The sequence below is a fragment of the Acomys minous genome (genome assembly GCF_964271855.1).
Source record: "Acomys minous genome assembly, chromosome: 3".
NCBI lineage: Eukaryota > Metazoa > Chordata > Mammalia > Rodentia > Muridae > Acomys > Acomys minous.
This window is the reverse complement of record NC_140485.1, coordinates 85,010,222-85,027,755: the sequence shown is the minus strand read 5'-3', so window position 1 is coordinate 85,027,755 and position 17,534 is coordinate 85,010,222. Positions and strand designations below refer to the sequence as shown.

The following is a 17,534-nucleotide window of genomic DNA, read 5'->3' as shown; positions in this document are numbered from 1 at the left end:
CTCGCGCATGCGCGGAGCGGTGGCGGTCGCTCGTAGTTGGGCAACGGAGGCTATGGGGCTGAATCGGGTACGCGCGGTCTTCTTCGACCTGGACAACACACTCATCGACACTGCCGGGGCGAGCAGGAGAGGCATGTCGGAGGTAACGTCCCCCTGCCGGGCCAGCACTCCGCTCCGCACCTGCGGGTCCCCCGCCGCGTGCGGATGGACGCGCGCGGGACCAGGCGCTGGACTCTGAACCGCCACGACTGCAGAGTCGCCGCCACTTGCGGTCACCCCGGCTCGGACCGCGCGGGAGCAGACCCTGCGCCCTCCTCCATGGGCTGCGGTGGGTTTAGGGGGAAGAGGTTCAGACAAGGCTTTGGCCCGGGAAATTACATAATCTGAGAGGCGGGCTTGGACTTAACCCACATCAGAGCGTTGCTTTTCTGTTTGTTTGTTTGTTTGTTGTTGTTGTTGTTTTTCCTTCTCCTGCAGGCCTCCCTCTGGCCTTCCAGGCTTTCTGGTTTAGAGAACCCCCCCTGGAGTTAAAATGCTGAGCGGGCATCTTGTAGTGAGACATTGCTGATCCCCATCAACCTTCCTGTAGTGACAGATGCTGTCGGTCATCTTCCTCTTCTCCAGTCCTTAATCCACCCCAACTTTCCTTCCTCTGCCTTCACCTTCAAGGAGAAAGCGAAGGAGTATCCGATGTGGAAACCCACTTACAAAACCCAGCCCTTTCAGTACTAAGGGTCCTATGCTTCATCAGGTAGTTTTGTTTATCCGGATCTTAAACCTTTCCCATTTCTTACCGCGTTTCACACATGCAGTTTGTATCTGGCTCATACTTTTAAAAATTTTAACACAACACCTCTCCTTGGACCGTGCTTTTCTGCACAACTATGTTTTTTTTGGAAAATCAACAGCATTGTCTCCATAAGGTCTGCTTTATGTTTCCTGTTCTAGGGGGAGGTAGCTTCTGTCTCTTCTATTAGAATACAACACGTTTGTCATGTAGTTGGGTTGCTCCTAAAGTGCCAACTTCACTAGGTATTTAGAACTAGTTGTGGGTTTGTGGGTTTGTGTGTGTTTTCTTGGTTCTGAGGTTTGAACCCATGGCCTTGCCATCCTAAACACTGAGCTACTTCCCCCAACCCCCACTTGGAATCAGGTTTGTTTTTTTGGGGGGGGGTTGTTTGTTTGTTTGGTTTGGTTTGGTTTTTTGGGTTTTTTTGTTTGTTTGTTTGGTTGGTTGGTTGGGTTTTTTTTGTTTGTTTGGTTGGTTGGTTTTTTGTTTTTTGTTTTTTGTTTTTTTTTTGCTATGTTGAGACATAGTCTCTGTGTGTAACAGCCCTGGTTGTCCTGGAACTCTCTTTGTAGACCAGGCTGACCTCCAACTCAAAGAGATCCACCTGCCTCAGCTTCCCAAGTGCTGGGATTAAAGGGATGCGCCACCACCCCAGTGTGGAATCAGTCACAACGGAAGCTTTCCACACTGTTGATTGTCCCTTGTACTTTGACACTCACTCAGGTACTTCCGTGTGCTTTGCCTCCATTATCTCCAACTGCAGACACTGCATACTTAACCCATGTTTCTTATCCAGCTAAGCCCAGTGTTTTGAAACTCAGTTCCTGGTTTAGGTTCTTGTTAAAGGCCTTTAAACCCTCACATTTTGTTTGAATCGCATGCCTCAGCAGGCCCCTGTCTATGCTTAGCCTCAGGTCCTTATAACACTTGAGTGTTAGTCTGCATAGCACCGTCAAGTAGTTCCAGTGCCATACATGGGAAGCGTGTGGCTTCCAGTGCTCATTCGGTGAACTAAGTCCCGTCCACTCTTGTCTTCCCGTCCCCTTCGTTCTCTCCTTAAGTACAGAAAGGCTCATTCCCATGTAGGTTTTTGGTGTGGTCTTGTCTTCAGGCTGACCACATTCAGTTCGTCCTCCGCATTCCTGCCACGGTGAGTTTTGGTTTTCATTTTTTTAAAAAACAAAAATGTATCTGAGAGACTAAGGCAGGAATATCACTAGAGCTCCAGAATTTGAGATTAACCAGGCAGGATAGTGACGTCCTATCTCAAAAGCAACAACACCAACCCACTATATTTTTCCATCTTGTTGACTGTGTATTTTGGTGCCATGTTTTGTTTTTCCCCTCCTTCTGGCATCTCGCTGCACCTGTTAGAGGATGTTATCAATACTTTTTGTGACTCATGCCTACAGCGGAATCCTGAGTTTCCTGACAGGGAATATGCTGTCTTAATCATCTCTGACAGGTAGTAAATGGTGAATGGATGGTGGATAAGAATTTAGACCACCACTCTCAGCTCTTTTACAACTTCTTTTATTTATAAGTGGTCTATGAATTTAGCAAAATTAAATTTATGAATACTTTATCTTGTAAGGATATGATATTCCTTATAAGCTTTGACCTATTCCAAAGATATATGCCAGCTGTCATAAGCCATTCTGAATGATTTATGGGGGGGCTAGGAAAACATCTGGACTATGCCTTAGTAAGGAATATTTCAAATTTACTTTTTAAAGAATCATTTAAGCAAGTTCTCTCCATCCTCTTTAGGCATATCTTAGTTACTGCTCTATTGTGACAACGCCATGGCCTTAGCAGCTCACAGAAGAAGGCTCCCCACCCCACCCCCCGCCACCCCCACCCTCCTATTTTTTTCTGGCTTTTTGAGACAGAGTTTCTCTGTATATATATTGCCTTGGCTGTCCTGGACTCTTTGCAGACCAGGCTGGCCTCAAACTCACAGAACTCGACCTGTCCCTGCCTCCTGAGTGCTGGGATTAAAGGCGTGTTCCACTACCAGCTTAGAAGAGAAAGGGTTTAATTTGGTGCTTTCTTACAGTTTCAGAAAGTTGGTCTCTGATCACCAGGGTGAGGAAGGAGCAAGCTGGCAGCAACAGTGGTGGTGGAGCAGTAGCTGAGAGCTCACATCTGACTTGCAAGATATTGGTAGAGAGAGAAAGCAAGACTGGGCTGGGCCTAGCATTTAAAAAGTCAACAGCCCATCCCCAAGGACACAAGGTTAAACCTCCTAATCCTTCCTAAATGGTCCACCAACTGGAAATCAAACATTCAAATTTATGAGCCTATTGGGGGGGTCATTGTTATTAAAAACAAAACAAAAAGAAAAAACTACAGCATGCTTTTATAGTCAAGAGGAAACCCGCATAAGTGTATATAGATTCTCGCTGAAAACATTTAAAAAATCACTTCTAAATTAAATGTTTAATAGAAATAACTGTGAACATGATAAATGCATTTACAAGTATGTTAGAAAAAGGAGAGGAGGCAATGGATTACATTTTAAAATAGATTCATCATATTTGGCCTTAGTGAGCAGTGTTTGGTTTAACTAGAAATACCAAAGACCATCTGTCTGGGCCAAGGATGCAGTTCACTTGGTAGAGCGCTTGTCTAATTTGCACAAATCCCTGGTTTCAGGCTCCAGAATCATATAAAACTAGGCATGATGGTGCGTACCTGAAATCCCAACATGACGTAGAGGCAAAAGAATTAGAAATTCAAGATCATCCTCAGCTACAAAGAGAGTTTGAGATCAGCCTACATAAGATTCTGTCTATAAAACAGTAAAGAAAAATGGAAAAAAGAAAAAAGGAGTAGAATAGCTGGAGAGATGGCTCAGGGTTTAACACTTGCTGCTCTTCCAGAGGACCTGAGTTCACATCCCAGCACTCAGGTTGGCTGCCTCACAACCACCTGTACTCCAACTTCAGGGGACCTGATGCTTTCTGATCTCCATGGGCAGCCCTGCACATGTGGCAGATACGCATACATACAGGTACATAAAAATAAATCTTAAAAAATAACAAAGGTTATTTACATTTCTGGGCTATTTGGCAGCTATCCTGTATGTGTATGTTAGTTAATTTAGCCCCTTCACATTCAAATAACAGACATTCGGTAAATACTTTTGTTTTGGGTTTTATTTTTTTCTAGACAGGGTTTATCTCTGTAGCTTTGGCTGTCCTGGACTCACTTTGCAGACCAGGTTGGCCTGGAACTCACAAAGATCTGCCTTCCTTCGTCTCCTGAGTGCAGGGATTAAAGGTGTGCACCACCACACCTGGCTCTACTTTTCTTAAAGTGTTATTGTTATATAGTTCCCAAAGTAACCCTCAAAGAGTCCTGTAAAACCACAGTTAGCCTAACTCTTGTGATAGTGGCTTTAGTCTCAGGGAGTGGGAAGTAGAAAAGACCTTCCTTTCCATATGTGTTTACAGTGTTAGAGTGTTTTTTTTAAATATTTTTTTATTTAACTTTAATTTATGTGCATTGGTGTGAAGGTGTCAGATCTTGGAGTTACAGACAGTTGTGAGCTGCCATGTGGGTGCTGGAAATTGAACCCAGGACCTTTGGAAGAGCAGACAGTGCTCTTAACCACTGAGCCAACTCTCCAGCCCCAGTGTTAGAGTTTTGATGTGAATGCATTTTTAATTTAGACTGACCTTCGCTCTCACTGTCACAGGGCTCCTGTCTTCAGGCTTGTAGTTACCTAGGGCCTTCATTACAGCAATTCTTTCCCAACCTGTCTTACCCCAAGAACAACATTTCCTCACACCTTCAAGTTCCAGGCCTTTTTTCCTCCGCTTCCAATTGAACCCAAACTCATTCTCACTCGGTGAGGGGCTAGCAGAGTTTGTAATAACATATGCTGATTCAACTCAAGTGGTATTTCTGCTTGAACTAATAATATATGGGTGACTAATAAATATTTTTTCTAAAGATGTTAATATTTTATGTGCATAAGTGTAGGTTCCTGAGTGTACACAATATGTGTGTACACACATAGTGGCTAGAAGAGACCCTCATGCCCCAGGGTCTCTTTTTGGACTGAAGCTCACTAATTAGGTGAGGCTGGCTAGCTAGTGAGCCTCAGGTATCTTCCCGTCTAGACTACAGCAGTGCTGCAGTTTCAAGCATTTGGGATTATCAGTATTTTCTCATGATTTCTACAAATTGAACTCAGGTCTTTGCATTCAGAAGGTAAATACTTTAATCAGCGAGCCATCCCCCAGCCCTAGGTGTGTGGTGGTTTGAGTAAGAATTGGCACCCATATCTGAATGTTCAGTCATCAGGAGGTGACAGGTTTAAAAAAGGATTAGAAGGAGCAGGAAGTATGACCTTGTGGGGGTGGGTGCTTCCTTGTTGGAGGGAGTGTGTGATGGGGTGGGGCTTCAAGGTTTCAAAAGCCCATTCCAGGGCGGCATCTTTGCCTGCAGATCAGGATGTGGCTCTCAGGTCCAGCTCCAACACCGTGCCTGTCTGATTCCCACCATGATGACAAACAGACTAAGCCTTTGAAAGTAAGCAAGGCTCCAATTAAATGCTTTCTTTTCTAAGAGTTGCCTTGGTCATGGTTACTCTTCATAGCAATGGAACAGTGACTAAGACAAAATGCCAATGTGATTAAAACACTATGGTAATGAATCAGTTATTAGTTGCCATGTAGCAGTACTGGTTATGAGTAGTGGAAATTTTAAAGCTGTGGTCAGGAAAGGTTTTGGAACTTAGGGAAGGGTATGCTGTGCCTTCGAAGCTGCTTGACCCCATTTACAGGGTCTCCAGAGTGAGGCTATGGGGTGGCCAGCTGCAGTAACCGGGATTGTTAACTTGTCATTGCTGCTTTCTATTCTCTGTCAACCAGGCTTGTGTCTTCACCATGTAATAGTGGGCTGCTGACACTTTGAGAGGGCTCTTTGCTTATAGCTAAAGAGTGATTGAGTTGCATACTTTTTTTTAATGTGTTTTTATTTTTGTTTAAACATGGTGGCACAACCATCGAGTTGAAAAGGTTAATTTCTGTGTTTTGCTTTTACCTTAAATTTTTAGAGCTCACATATTTGTCTTGAGTAATAGGATTTTCCTTCTTGGACACTGGGGCAGGAAGATGACTATAAGTTCAAGACCAGCCTGGGCTACAGAGTCTATACAATTGATGGACACAAATAGCCTGAAGTACTTCCTTCCCTGTTAGAAGGGATTCCTATGGTGTTAAAAAGAGAGGGTGTGTGTCTCACTTTATCTTGCTCCTTTTCAGGATGTAGAGTTTTGTTGGAGTTAGGAGTGTGCCCCTTGTTCTCAATGTCATTTTTACTAATTGGACTGCTTTGCTTCAACATATGTGGCTTTTGGATGGTGGTACAGGCCTTACGCATGCTAGCGGCTCCGGATGGTACAGGCCTTACGCATGCTAGCGGCTGCGGATGGTACAGGCCTTACGCATGCTAGCGGCTGCGGACCACCACTCCTAGCCGTCATAGTACAACGCCTTGCACTCATTTCGGAAGATCAATACTTGCCTTGATATGGCTGGCTTTAGAAGCATATCCTTCAGAGTAGGTAGTTCACTGGGAGGAGATCCTAGGAAGGATGTGGGAGATAAGAGTAGGGATGGCTCTTATGATGTAAATCAATGATCTGGTGCCTGCTGAAGTGAGACCCCTGTCTGGGATGACGCTGTAGAACGTGAATCATTTGTTACAAGAAGCAGTGAAGGCATGACATTTATCCACAGTTTCTGCCTGTGGTTGGTTGGATGCTGTTCCCAGGGCAACACTTGAGCCCCAGTTCACATGCATGGATACGTCTGTGGACAGCCCTGCTAGTTGGAGTATGAATAGTGGGCATATGTGGGAACATGGTTGCAGAAGGGATTTTCTGAGCATCTCTGTTCAGGGGCCGTCTAGCATATCCTTTCTTCCTTATGCCTTCCATTTTGGCTCAGCTCAGTTTGCCTTTTTGGGTCAGAACTCCGTGCCCTTGTTGGTTTTTAGTAGAATGAATTAAACCTCCTCCCATGCCCATGTTATCTACTTGTCAACTCTTGTTTTAGTTGTGACCTCTCTGCCAAACTTTATTCAACTACTCTTAAGAAGGAATTCAGTTTATTTCCATAGTTCTTGTGCATTCAACTGTCAGTGGCATCCAAACGAGCATCAGTCAATAATGGTTACCTATTTGTTTCCTTCTCCTATAAGATATGATGCCCCAGGGTCAAGGGACCCTGTCTCCAGGGATCTGGGCATACTATCTGGCCAGCATGTTTGCTGTGGAAGCAGGCAGATGTGGATTCAAATCACAGCTCAGGAAAACTTTTTCTATTTCTTTTTCTTTTAACACTACTCACCTTCCACTATCTTGTCTTGAAAAGGGAATTGTAGCGTTGTAGCGAATGTTAAGAAAGTGTGTACCTATTTGGCCATAAAGCTACCAACTTTCCAGTCCTTCATAAATGTTAAAAGATAGACCAGATGGGTAACAATGTAGTGTAATAGAGCTGGGGCTGTAATTTGGTTGAAGAGTGTACCTAATGTAGGCAAGGCCCTTGGTTCTATCTCCAGTACTCGTGACGTGTGTGTGTGTGTGTGTGTGTGTGTTATAGAAATTACTTTTGGGAAGTTATTAAAATGTTTCACTAGCTCATAAGCAAAATTCTTATTTTCTTATTATGGTGTCTTTATGACCAGTATGAGACATAGTAGGCTATCAAACAAATGAAAGCTTGTTTATGGCTTGTGTGAAGGGGCTGGAGAGGTGGGTCTGTGGTTGAGAACACTGGCTTCTCTTCTAGAGGACCAGGGTTTGGTTCAAACATCCACATGGGAACTCGCAGCTGTCTGTTACTTCAAAGGAGCCAACACGCTCATACAGACATACATGTAGGCAGAACACCGATTCACTTGAAATAAAAATAAGTAAATCATTTTTTTTTTTAAGGATCATCTTAGACAGAGACGGGGGGGGGGGGGGGCCGTTGGGCAAAATGATGGTACATGTATGACTGATTGTCTCAGGGGCGGAGCGTTTTTAATTTGCTGTCTCTAAAAGGAGACCAATTCCCTGTAGAGATGGCGCGGTAATGGGAAGGCTGTGCTGCCCAATACGTAAGTGTTAGAGAGAAGGTGTGCTGACCATGTTATTTCCCTCTGCCTAGGTAATAAAGCTCCTACAGTCAAAGTACCACTACAAAGAAGAGGCTGAAAGCATATGCGATAAAGTTCAAGTTAAACTCAGCAGGGAATGTCTCCATCCTTACAGCCCGTGCATCACAGAGGTCAGGACTTCACACTGGGAAGAAGCAATCCAGGAAACCAAAGGTGGGACTGGCAACAGGAAACTGGCAGAAGAGTGTTATTTCCTGTGGAAATCTACACGTTTAGAGCATATGACCCTAGCAGAAGATGTCAAAGCCATGCTCAGTGAACTTCGCAAAGAGGTCCGCCTGCTCTTGTTAACAAACGGTGACAGACAGACACAGAGGGAGAAGATCGAGGCGTGTGCCTGCCAGTCGTACTTTGATGCTATTGTTGTAGGAGGAGAGCAGAAAGAAGAGAAACCGGCAGCTTCCATATTTTATCACTGCTGTGATCTCCTTGGAGTGCAGCCTGGGGACTGCGTCATGGTTGGTGACACACTAGAAACTGATATACAAGGAGGCCTCAATGCAGGACTGAAAGCCACAGTCTGGATAAACAAGAGTGGAAGAGCTCCACTGACATCATCCCCCGTGCCTCACTACATGGTTTCCTCTGTGCTGGAATTACCTGCCCTCTTGCAGAGCATAGATTGCAAAGTCAGCAAATCTGTGTAAACACACAGGAGACACAGTGACCATGGTCAGAGCCAGTTTCCAGGGCTAGAACTAAAGGAAGCTAAGGCATTATGCATATTTGATTCAGTTCTAAGAATAATGTGGGTAAGAGATTCACAACCACGCTGTGAAGATCCTCCCGACCCTGTTGCTGTTGATAACCATACTCTTGTGTTCATATCTGAAGTCCAGGTTTTAATTGTGTACTTGAAAAAACTTGAAGAAAGTTAGGATAGCTTATATACTTGTTTATAGAATAGAAATAGATAATTTTTAAAAAATAGTCTAAAATTGAGATTCAGAGTCAATATAAGTACTAAATCATACAGATCAAGACAATTCAAAGTGAAATTATATTTTTCCTACTGTGTACTTATCTATTATCTAATTTTCTGCATGACTTTTAAGGGCTGATTATCTGTGGTGTAAACAAAGCAGATTGTTATAGTTTGGAAAAAACTATTAAAAATCAAACCCTTTTGATTTTTGAAAAGTAGTGAACTTTTCAACACCATTCTCATTCTTCTAGAGTGAGCTGGTGGGACTGCCTTTCTCTGGCCACGTGCATTAGTCATTTTGTTCCTTTGGATCCATAAGAAGAGAATTAGCTCCACGTGTTCTGACCAGGCCATCTCCCCACTGGTCTCATCTCGTGAATAGTTTTGCCGGTGACTGAACTAGTAGAGAAAGTTAGGTGTTGGAACTGGTCTTAGTAGTACACAAACCTTGTTTGGTTTGGTTTGGTCTTTCAAGACATGGTTTCTCTGTGTAACCTTGGCTGTCCTGGACTCTCTTTGTAGACCAGGATGGCCTTGAACTCACAGAGATCTGCCTGCCTCTGCCTCCCTGAGTGCTGGGATTACAGGCTTGAGCCACCATGTCCAACTATGGTACACACATTTAATCTCAGTAGGCAGAGGCAGGTGGATCTCTTGAGTCCAAGTCTGGCCAGGGCTACATAGTAGTCTCAAAAAAGCAAAACAACCAAACAAGCACTTGAGTGGCTCTCATAGCCACCTCTGTCTTAAGTTTGTTTTCCACACCTTGAGGAAGCACTGTGTCTCAGATCCTCCTCAGCTCATTTGGCACTTGATTAGTGCTCTATGGCAACACCGACAACCAGAGAACTTCTCCCATGAGACTGTTAGGATACCTAGTTTCATGATTTCAGGACCAGACTTGGAATGGGTGGTTAATAAAGGAAAAAACGATAATGAAGTAAATATTACTTCTAGGTACCCCACAAGCAGTAGACACAGATATCCAAGGTCATACTATACTAACTGTGAATGTTCATCACTCCTAAGATGCTAACAATTGTTCAGCAAAAGTAATCTAGGGGACATAAAGAGTAAATTTATTTGTCTTCATAGTGGACCCCAGACAATTTGCTGTTCTGCCTTCTGAGTGGAATGTTACATAGTAAAAAGTATTTGAATAGGCCTGTGATACACTAATGATTTTTAAGGTGTTAGAATTCTTTAATATTAAACAATGATAAAATTTTTTCATCTATATTATCTTATAGTTTGCCAGGGAACGCATGCTCATACAAAGCCAGAAATTCTCAGTTGTCCAGAGGTCCTAAGGCACTGCGGCTAAGAGGATGTGGGCAGGGCAGCTAGCTGGGTATTGACAGAGATAGGTATGTTTCAAGTCCGTGGACTTCTCCACTATGCGAGAATAGATAGATCCTGCAACAATTTTCTTGAAGAATTACTTGATTAATGACCTTCAAGTTGATTTGTACCTCTCAGTAAACCTTTTTCAGGCTGGAGTGTGCTCCGTAGTAGTGTACTCAACCAACATGCACAAGTCCTTGGATCTGGTCCTCAGTATTGGGAAAAAAATCTTTTTCATAACTCCTTAGACACATTCATCTATAAATAGCATTTTAATATATGCCATTTAAGTACAGTCTTGTATGTTATTTATTCATGCAATGTGTGATACCTTGGTATATATCACTCCATTTTTTAAAATGGGAATGTATTTTACTCATACGCATGTGCACGCGTGCACACACACACGTCTGAGGAAAAGAGAATGACAGAAAGGCTCATGAGGTGAAGGAATCCAGCTCAGCCGTAGACCCCTAGCTCCTACCCAGTCTGGACTGGCTTGCTCCCAGTCTGGTGGTAGGCCTATCCTGTGCTTCCCCTTTTATCTCTTGGTTTGGGTTTCCAGTTGTCTGTGGCCTGTGTCACCTCTTTATTTCTTTCGTTTGGAGGCTGGGCATCTTTGTCTAGTTTCCTTAGAAATAAGGCAAGGCAAAATTACCAAGATCTTAAATGCTTGAAAGTGTCCTTGATTGCTCTAACAGTTCACATCCAGGCGTTTTCATTCTGACTTGCCAAGGTGTTAGTTATGCTCTCCAGCCATTTGTGTGTGGTGAGGTTCTTTTCCTCTTGTGGCTCTAGGAACTTTCCACGGTGGTGTGCATTCATGAGAATGTTTAGTTGGCCCTCTGAACACTTATAAAAACTTACACTCTTTGGTCCTGGGAAATGCTTTATGAATGTGTATGAATGTTGTGCCTGCATGCACATGTGTGTACCACATATGTGCAGAGGTCAGAAGAGGGCATCGGATTCCTTGGAATTGGGTAGAGATAGTTTGAGCCCCTATTTGGGTGCTAGGAACCGAAACCAAGTCTTGCAAGGGCAGCCAGTGCTCCTAACCACTGAGGATCTCCCCAGCAACCGTTGCGTATTTTGAATGCCTCCCTACTACTTTGGGGTTTGTTGAGGTTGGTTTTTTGTGGAACTATTGTTGTCCAGATGTTAGACTCTCACTTCACATGTTGTTTGCTCCAGTTAACTTTGTGAGACGTTAATCAACTTTATCTTGCGATCCTTAGAGCCCTACCCCCTACTAGTATCATACTTAAAATTTTTCAAGAGCTTTTTCAATTATCCTGAATGTTCCTTTTCTCATTGGACAGATGAAGATGTCATTGTGCTTTCTTTCACCCTCAAAAGTCAGCGGAACCTTACAGATAAGATGCTAGCACCAATTCCTGACCTGGATGAAGGGCAGTTTTCAACTTTAGGTTTGGGCCATGTCACCAAAGGTGTGAGAGTAGGAGGCAGCTAGTCACTCTGCTCACACTCAGGAAGCAGAGAACATTGGATGTTTCACAACGGACCAACTGGAAGTGCCCTGAGGCAAGGAAGAGGTAGCCATCTCTGTTCTTCTGTATCTACTTACTATTCCTTTAGTATCTACTTGGGTGAGGCCTTCTTCCAAGGGGGGAGGAGGGGATTAAAAATTAGCTTCTGCTTGTTCCCACTGAACAGCTATGTGATCACTCGGTCAAAGAATCAGAAGTGATTCAGAAATACGAAGGGCCCAGCACAAAGGATTGGCCCACTCTCCTCTGCAGCAGTGGACCTTCTCAGGGTCTAGTCAGACCTTCAAGGGTCTCATTGCTGAGGGATGAAGAATGGGTGATTGCATCTTTCTCCCACACTCATCCCCTCTTGGTTGGTTGGAGCAGGACGGGGCACAGTAAGCCTGCCTCTGTGCTGAGTGAGCTCTGCAGCCTCCAGGAGCCTAGTGAATGTGTGGGCCCTTCCTAGACAGCTGTAGTCATGGATGGTTGTCCTCCTGTTGCATAGGGAGCTGTCTTCCTATCACTGGCCTCAAAAGGTGGGTCTAGGGAGGGTTCTGCATGGCTGCAGATGCCCCATGTCCTTGGCTCAGTGAGAACTAAGGGACATTTCATGCATGTTGTCCACTGTCTTTCATGCCCCTGCCACAGGCCTCTTAACCACTTAATGCTCTGCAGAGGATGCATGCCAGTGTCCCAGTCCCGAGTTCCACCATTGGGCTACATGTCCCGCTTGAGAAATGGACTCACAGACTAGAAGTTCAAGGAAATAGGGCTGGAGTATAGTGGGCTACAGGTCAGTGATAGAGGACTTGCCTGGCACGTGTGTGGTCCTGGCTTCTATCCTCCAGCACTGAAAGGTTCCCATCAGTTCTCTTACATCCTTTTCTCTCTCCCCTTATACTCTTAGAAGGTCTGGAAGAGCTCTGATAAGAAATGAGCCCTAACCAGCTGCTTTGAGAACTCCAAGGAATCCCTGGTTTGCTTCCTGTCCACTGACTTAGTTCCAGGTGTTGACTGTAATATCCTGGCACATAAGCATGCACGTACTGTATAGATGAATTTCAAAAGAAGGTCAAACAAGAGCTGCTCTATGGGTCCTAACTTCTAATCTGATTTGGAAGCAATCAAAACATTTGCTGGGGGCAGAGAAGGAAGGGAACGTTTCTGGAGAATGAATTCTGCCCAGCATCAGTTTATGCTCCTCAGCAGCCAGGAGGAGGTCACCACCTCCAAAGACGTAACGCCAGTCTGCTTGAGGAATAAAATCTTCATGAGAGATAGTGAAGTAAAATTTGCACAGCTTGGATGCACCATCAAAAACAGGCTGCGGGAGGGCTGGGGGTGGGGGTGGGGGAACAGGCTGCGAATAGGCCCAAGCAGGGTAAAGAAGGCTGTCATCAACATTTTAGGAAAAGTGCAGTGTGTGTGTGTGTGTGTGTGTGTGTGTAATAAAGCTATGTGGAGAGTAGAGAGAAGGCTGTAAGTGTAATTGTAAGCTCTGGATACAGAGAAGGGACTCCCCTAAAGGGAGGACAGCTTCCGTGGGTATCTGACCCAGATTCCCTCTCCATTTCCCCAACTTACCTAAGAGACCCAAAATTTAGAAGATCAAGAAATTTTTCTCTAACACTTGATGTTTTTCCTTTTGTGTCTTAAGGCTCAGAGAGACTTTTTCCTTATTCTTTTAGTAGTAGTTTGTTTCTTTGTGAGATGGGTTGTGAGATGGGCCTCGCTGTGTAGCCTTTGCAGTTCTGGAAATCACAGATTGTCCTGCTTCTACCTCCTGGTTACTGGGAGTATAGTGTGCCACCATGCCTGGCAACTATATTTTTTAAAAGCTTTTATCCAGTTCTTTTTGGAGGCAAGGAGGATCACTACAATTTGAGGACCAAGGGGATTAATACAAAGCTTTTTTTTTTTTTTTTTTTTTTTTTTTTTTTTTGTAGCCTTGTCTGTCCTAAACCCAAGGCTCTGCCTGTTTCTGCTTTCGAGTGCTGGGATCAAAGGCATGTGCCACCACACTTGGCCACCTCTTGTCTCCTGTATTTATATGCATTGTCTCTGCACATCCTTGTTGATGGACAATCAGTTTTAAAACTGCCTCGAGCTTTTCCATCCCTCTTGAGAACATTGTTCTCTGCCACCTATCTTTTTACTTTAACTCTTTGGTGTCCCTTCTCTTACCTCTCTCCCCTTCTTTTCTTTCATTCATTTACAACTGCAGCATTTATCTTAAGTAATATTTAAATTTATAGTACACACTATAGTGCTTTGCCCCATTTCTTAAATTTCAGTTTCATGACTCGTACGTCTCTTGCTTTAGTTATCTCCCATTTTTTATCTGTGGATCCTCACAGGGAATGTTTTCATTAAATTTTCATTTTTATTTTATGTATATGGATGCTTTGCCTGTATCTATGTCTGTGCATCATGTGTATATCCTGCTGCCAGCAGAGGGCAGAAGAAGACATCACATCTCCTGGAAATGGAGTTAACAGATAGTGTGGGTACTGGGAATCAAACTCTGGTCCTTTGAAAAACACCTGCTTCTTTTAACAGTTAAGTCATCTATCTGTTCAGTCAGTACCACTCAGAGAGGCTGGGAGAAATAAAATGTTGTAAGAACAAAACCACAAACCAAATTAGATCAAACATACAGATGGACTCAATATATGCCACCTAACTGAGCACCACAGAAGAATATAGGGGGAAAAAAAACTACAGACTAATATCTATAGTGAAAGTAAACAAAAATATTAAAAACCTTATTTCAAAGAGAAAAAGATCTTAAACTATAATTGACTTTGCCTCATTTCAGGGCTGCAAGATGCTCAACATAACACATGTCAGTAATTCAGCATATAGTACATTTAAGGACAAATCATTTTATCATATAATTGATACTGAAAAGTTCCTTGAGGAGCTAAAGAGATGGCTCAGCAGTTAAGTGTGTGTGTGTGTGTGTGTGAAATTATGAATATGGCCAACACAAATTTGTGAACTTACCAAAACTTATTTCTTAGTTAATTGTTAGGGTCTTGAGCATGAAGTTCATAGATGACCACATTATGTTGCAATGCCAGAAGTCTGAATGTGCCTACTACAGGGTAAGAAACCCCCATGCCTGTGGATTAGCAAAATTAACATCATGACAATGGCTACACTACTAAATGACCTACAGATGCTGGTAGCCTTTGTTCGCTGTTGGTAGGAATTTCATCCATTGTAGGAATTGAAGTGAGTGTATCTTCTATGGCAGTCAGCATGGAAGTTCCTCAAAGATCTGAAAACCAAGCAGAATGTGGTGGGACACTGCTGTAATCCCAGCACTTGGGAGGCAGAGGCGTAAGTATATGGTTTTGAGACCAACCTGGGCTACAAAGCAAGTTCAGGTGAGACCCTGTCTCAAAAAACAAAACAAAAGCCCTAAAACTATTTTATGATCCAGCTATACAACTCCTAAGTATATACCCAAAGGAATCAAAGTAAGTAAAAACCAGAAATTCTTGTGCACTTCTTTTCCGCGTAGTCAAAGTTGGAACCAGCCTAAAAGCTGAAAAGTCAATGGAGCTATATAAATCATCGTGTTAAGCAAAGTAAGCCAAGCTCAGACAAATATTTGTTTTGTCTCAGATGTGGAATTTTAATAATATATGTAAGACATGAAACAGCCTGAGGTACTATGGCGGGGAGAGGGTAGAGCCTGGTCTGAAGGAATGGCAATGTGGAGAGAGCAAAAGAAAGGATAATGGGGAAATCTGTTCATTCTCATGCAGAATCTGCATATAAATATTTTCATATGCAATGTAAAAGAAGGTTAATTTGCGGGAAAGAAGATGAACAGTAGGAAAAGAGGAAAGAGCAAAGAGATGGAATATGAGTGTGGTAAATTGATACGTATGAAATCTTATTCTCTAAATCTGATTCTCCAGTGAAAGAAACCACGGCTTTTTAAAGATATGGCCTGATGTTAGTAGTAAAACAAGGAAAATAGGAGGAGGCTGGAACAATGAACAGTGCCAAATTTTGAGGAAATACCATGTCAAAGTTAAAAAAAAAAAAAGGCCCTAAGAGCTAAAGATGGAACTCTGTGAACTATGAAATAATAGGAGTATAAGTATCCAGGAGTCCATGCTGAAGTAAATAAATGGTTAAAAAAAATAAGTGAATGGGGAATAAGAGATAAGTCTTCCCTATAAAGAATACTAATTAATATATGTAAGTACTCCCCCCCCCCAAAAAAAAGATGTAATGTAATCCTCTCCCAGAGTGTGGGCTGGATTTGTAACTTGCTTCCAAAGAACAGAATATGGAATGGAAAACTGAGACTCTAGAGGAGAAACCTGGCAGTCAACACCTGAACCAAGAGAATCCCAGCAGTCAAGATTAACATCGCCAGTAAGGTCAAGTAGCCAGATACAGCAGTGCACACCAGCAGCCCTCGATTCTTGGGAGGCAGAAGTGGGAGGATTGGTCAAGCTCACATATTCAAAACCAAGCTAGGCAACAAAGAAAAATGTGGTCCCCAAAATCTTGTCCCTGTTAGATATGATGTGATATGATGCGATGACAAAGACGCTTATTTCTGTTCTTCCGCAAAGCCCATAATACTAATCTAAGCATCAGGTAATGCCAGACAAACTCAAATTAAAGAACATTCCAGGACTTCCTTCTTCCTCGGCACTGCCTGCGAGGTGGCTGCCATCTCCTTTGCGGCATCATGGCTGCCCTCCGGCCACTGGTGAAGCCTAAGATCGTTAAAAAGAGGACCAAGAAGTTCATCAGGCACCAGTTAGACCGATATGTCAAAATTAAGCGAAACTGGCGGAAACCCAGAGGTATTGACAACAGGGGGCGGATAAGATTCAAGGGCGAGATCCTGATGCCGAACATTGGTTATGGGAGCAACAAGAAGACCAAGCACATGCTGCCTAGCAGCTTCCGGAAGTTTCTGGTCCATAATGTGAAGGAGCTGGAAGTGCTGCTGATGTGCAACAAATCTTACTGTGCTGAGATTGCTCACAATGTTTCCTCCAAGAACCGAAAAGCCATGGTAGAAAGAGCAGCACAGCTGGCCGTCAGAGTCACCAATCCCAATGCCAGACTACGCAGCGAAGAAAATGAGTAGATGGCTTGAGTGTTTGTTTTATTTGTGTTTAAATAAAACCACAAAAACTGTACACACACACACACACACACACACACACACACACACACACACACACACAAAGAACATTCCAGGTCGCTGTATCATGTATCCATGGCTGTCCTGCAACTCCCTAGGTAGGTCAGTCTAGCCTTAAACTCACAAAGATCCACCTGCCTCTGCCTTGTGAGTGCTGAGATTGAAGGTGTGTGCCACCATACCTGTACAATTTTTCTTTTAAAAGATAAAGTTCTGTTTTCAGGAATACAGTTTTGATAATTCATATTTAATTGCTCGGTGGAAGATGAATATGCACTAACAGCATTGCAAAACCAAAAACAAGATGCAGTCTCTGTGGCCATTTGTCTAAGCACAACTGTGTGAAGGTTGCTGGCATGTCTTAACTCCATATATTTCGTGCTGAAAAATTCATTGGAGGAAAAAAAGTCTGTTTTATAGAAACTGTTTTTCCAAGTAACATGGATGGGAATCATTGTCAGACCTCATACAATCTATCACAGAATTAAGTGAAACATGGAGCCTGACTGTTGTCAGACTTCCTGCTAGGTGCTGTGGGAATTGTGGTGCACAGGCACATCCCTCGTGGTGGGCCTTTCAAGATAGTCTGGAGAAGTTAATCCTAACTGTGGGCTT

At 43.3% G+C, this 17,534-nt stretch overlaps 2 protein-coding genes across 4 annotated transcripts; both read left to right on the top strand.

The window, feature by feature from the left end:
* The first annotated feature begins 2 nt into the window (after positions 1-2).
* Positions 3-10,134, top strand: NANP (N-acetylneuraminic acid phosphatase). 3 transcript variants are annotated; one of them, XM_084777703.1, is made up of 4 exons: positions 383-751; positions 1,363-1,513; positions 3,676-3,806; positions 7,963-10,134. In XM_084777703.1, the coding sequence occupies exons 1-4, from the start codon at positions 740-742 to the stop codon at positions 8,617-8,619; spliced, it is 951 nt and encodes a 316-aa protein (XP_084633829.1). In that variant the 5' UTR covers positions 383-739; the 3' UTR covers positions 8,620-10,134. The 3 variants fall into 3 exon arrangements, with proteins under 3 accessions (XP_084633831.1, XP_084633829.1, XP_084633830.1); XM_084777704.1 differs by lacking the exon at positions 3,676-3,806 and adding an exon at positions 1,852-1,940 and having other exon boundaries at positions 385-751; XM_084777705.1 differs by lacking the exons at positions 383-751; positions 1,363-1,513; positions 3,676-3,806 and adding an exon at positions 3-142.
* A 6,261-nt stretch (positions 10,135-16,395) lies between these two features.
* Positions 16,396-16,877, top strand: LOC311595221 (large ribosomal subunit protein eL32-like). The gene has a single exon (XM_084777706.1). The coding sequence runs from the start codon at positions 16,455-16,457 to the stop codon at positions 16,860-16,862; it is 408 nt and encodes a 135-aa protein (XP_084633832.1). The 5' UTR covers positions 16,396-16,454; the 3' UTR covers positions 16,863-16,877.
* Positions 16,878-17,534: the final 657 nt, after the last annotated feature.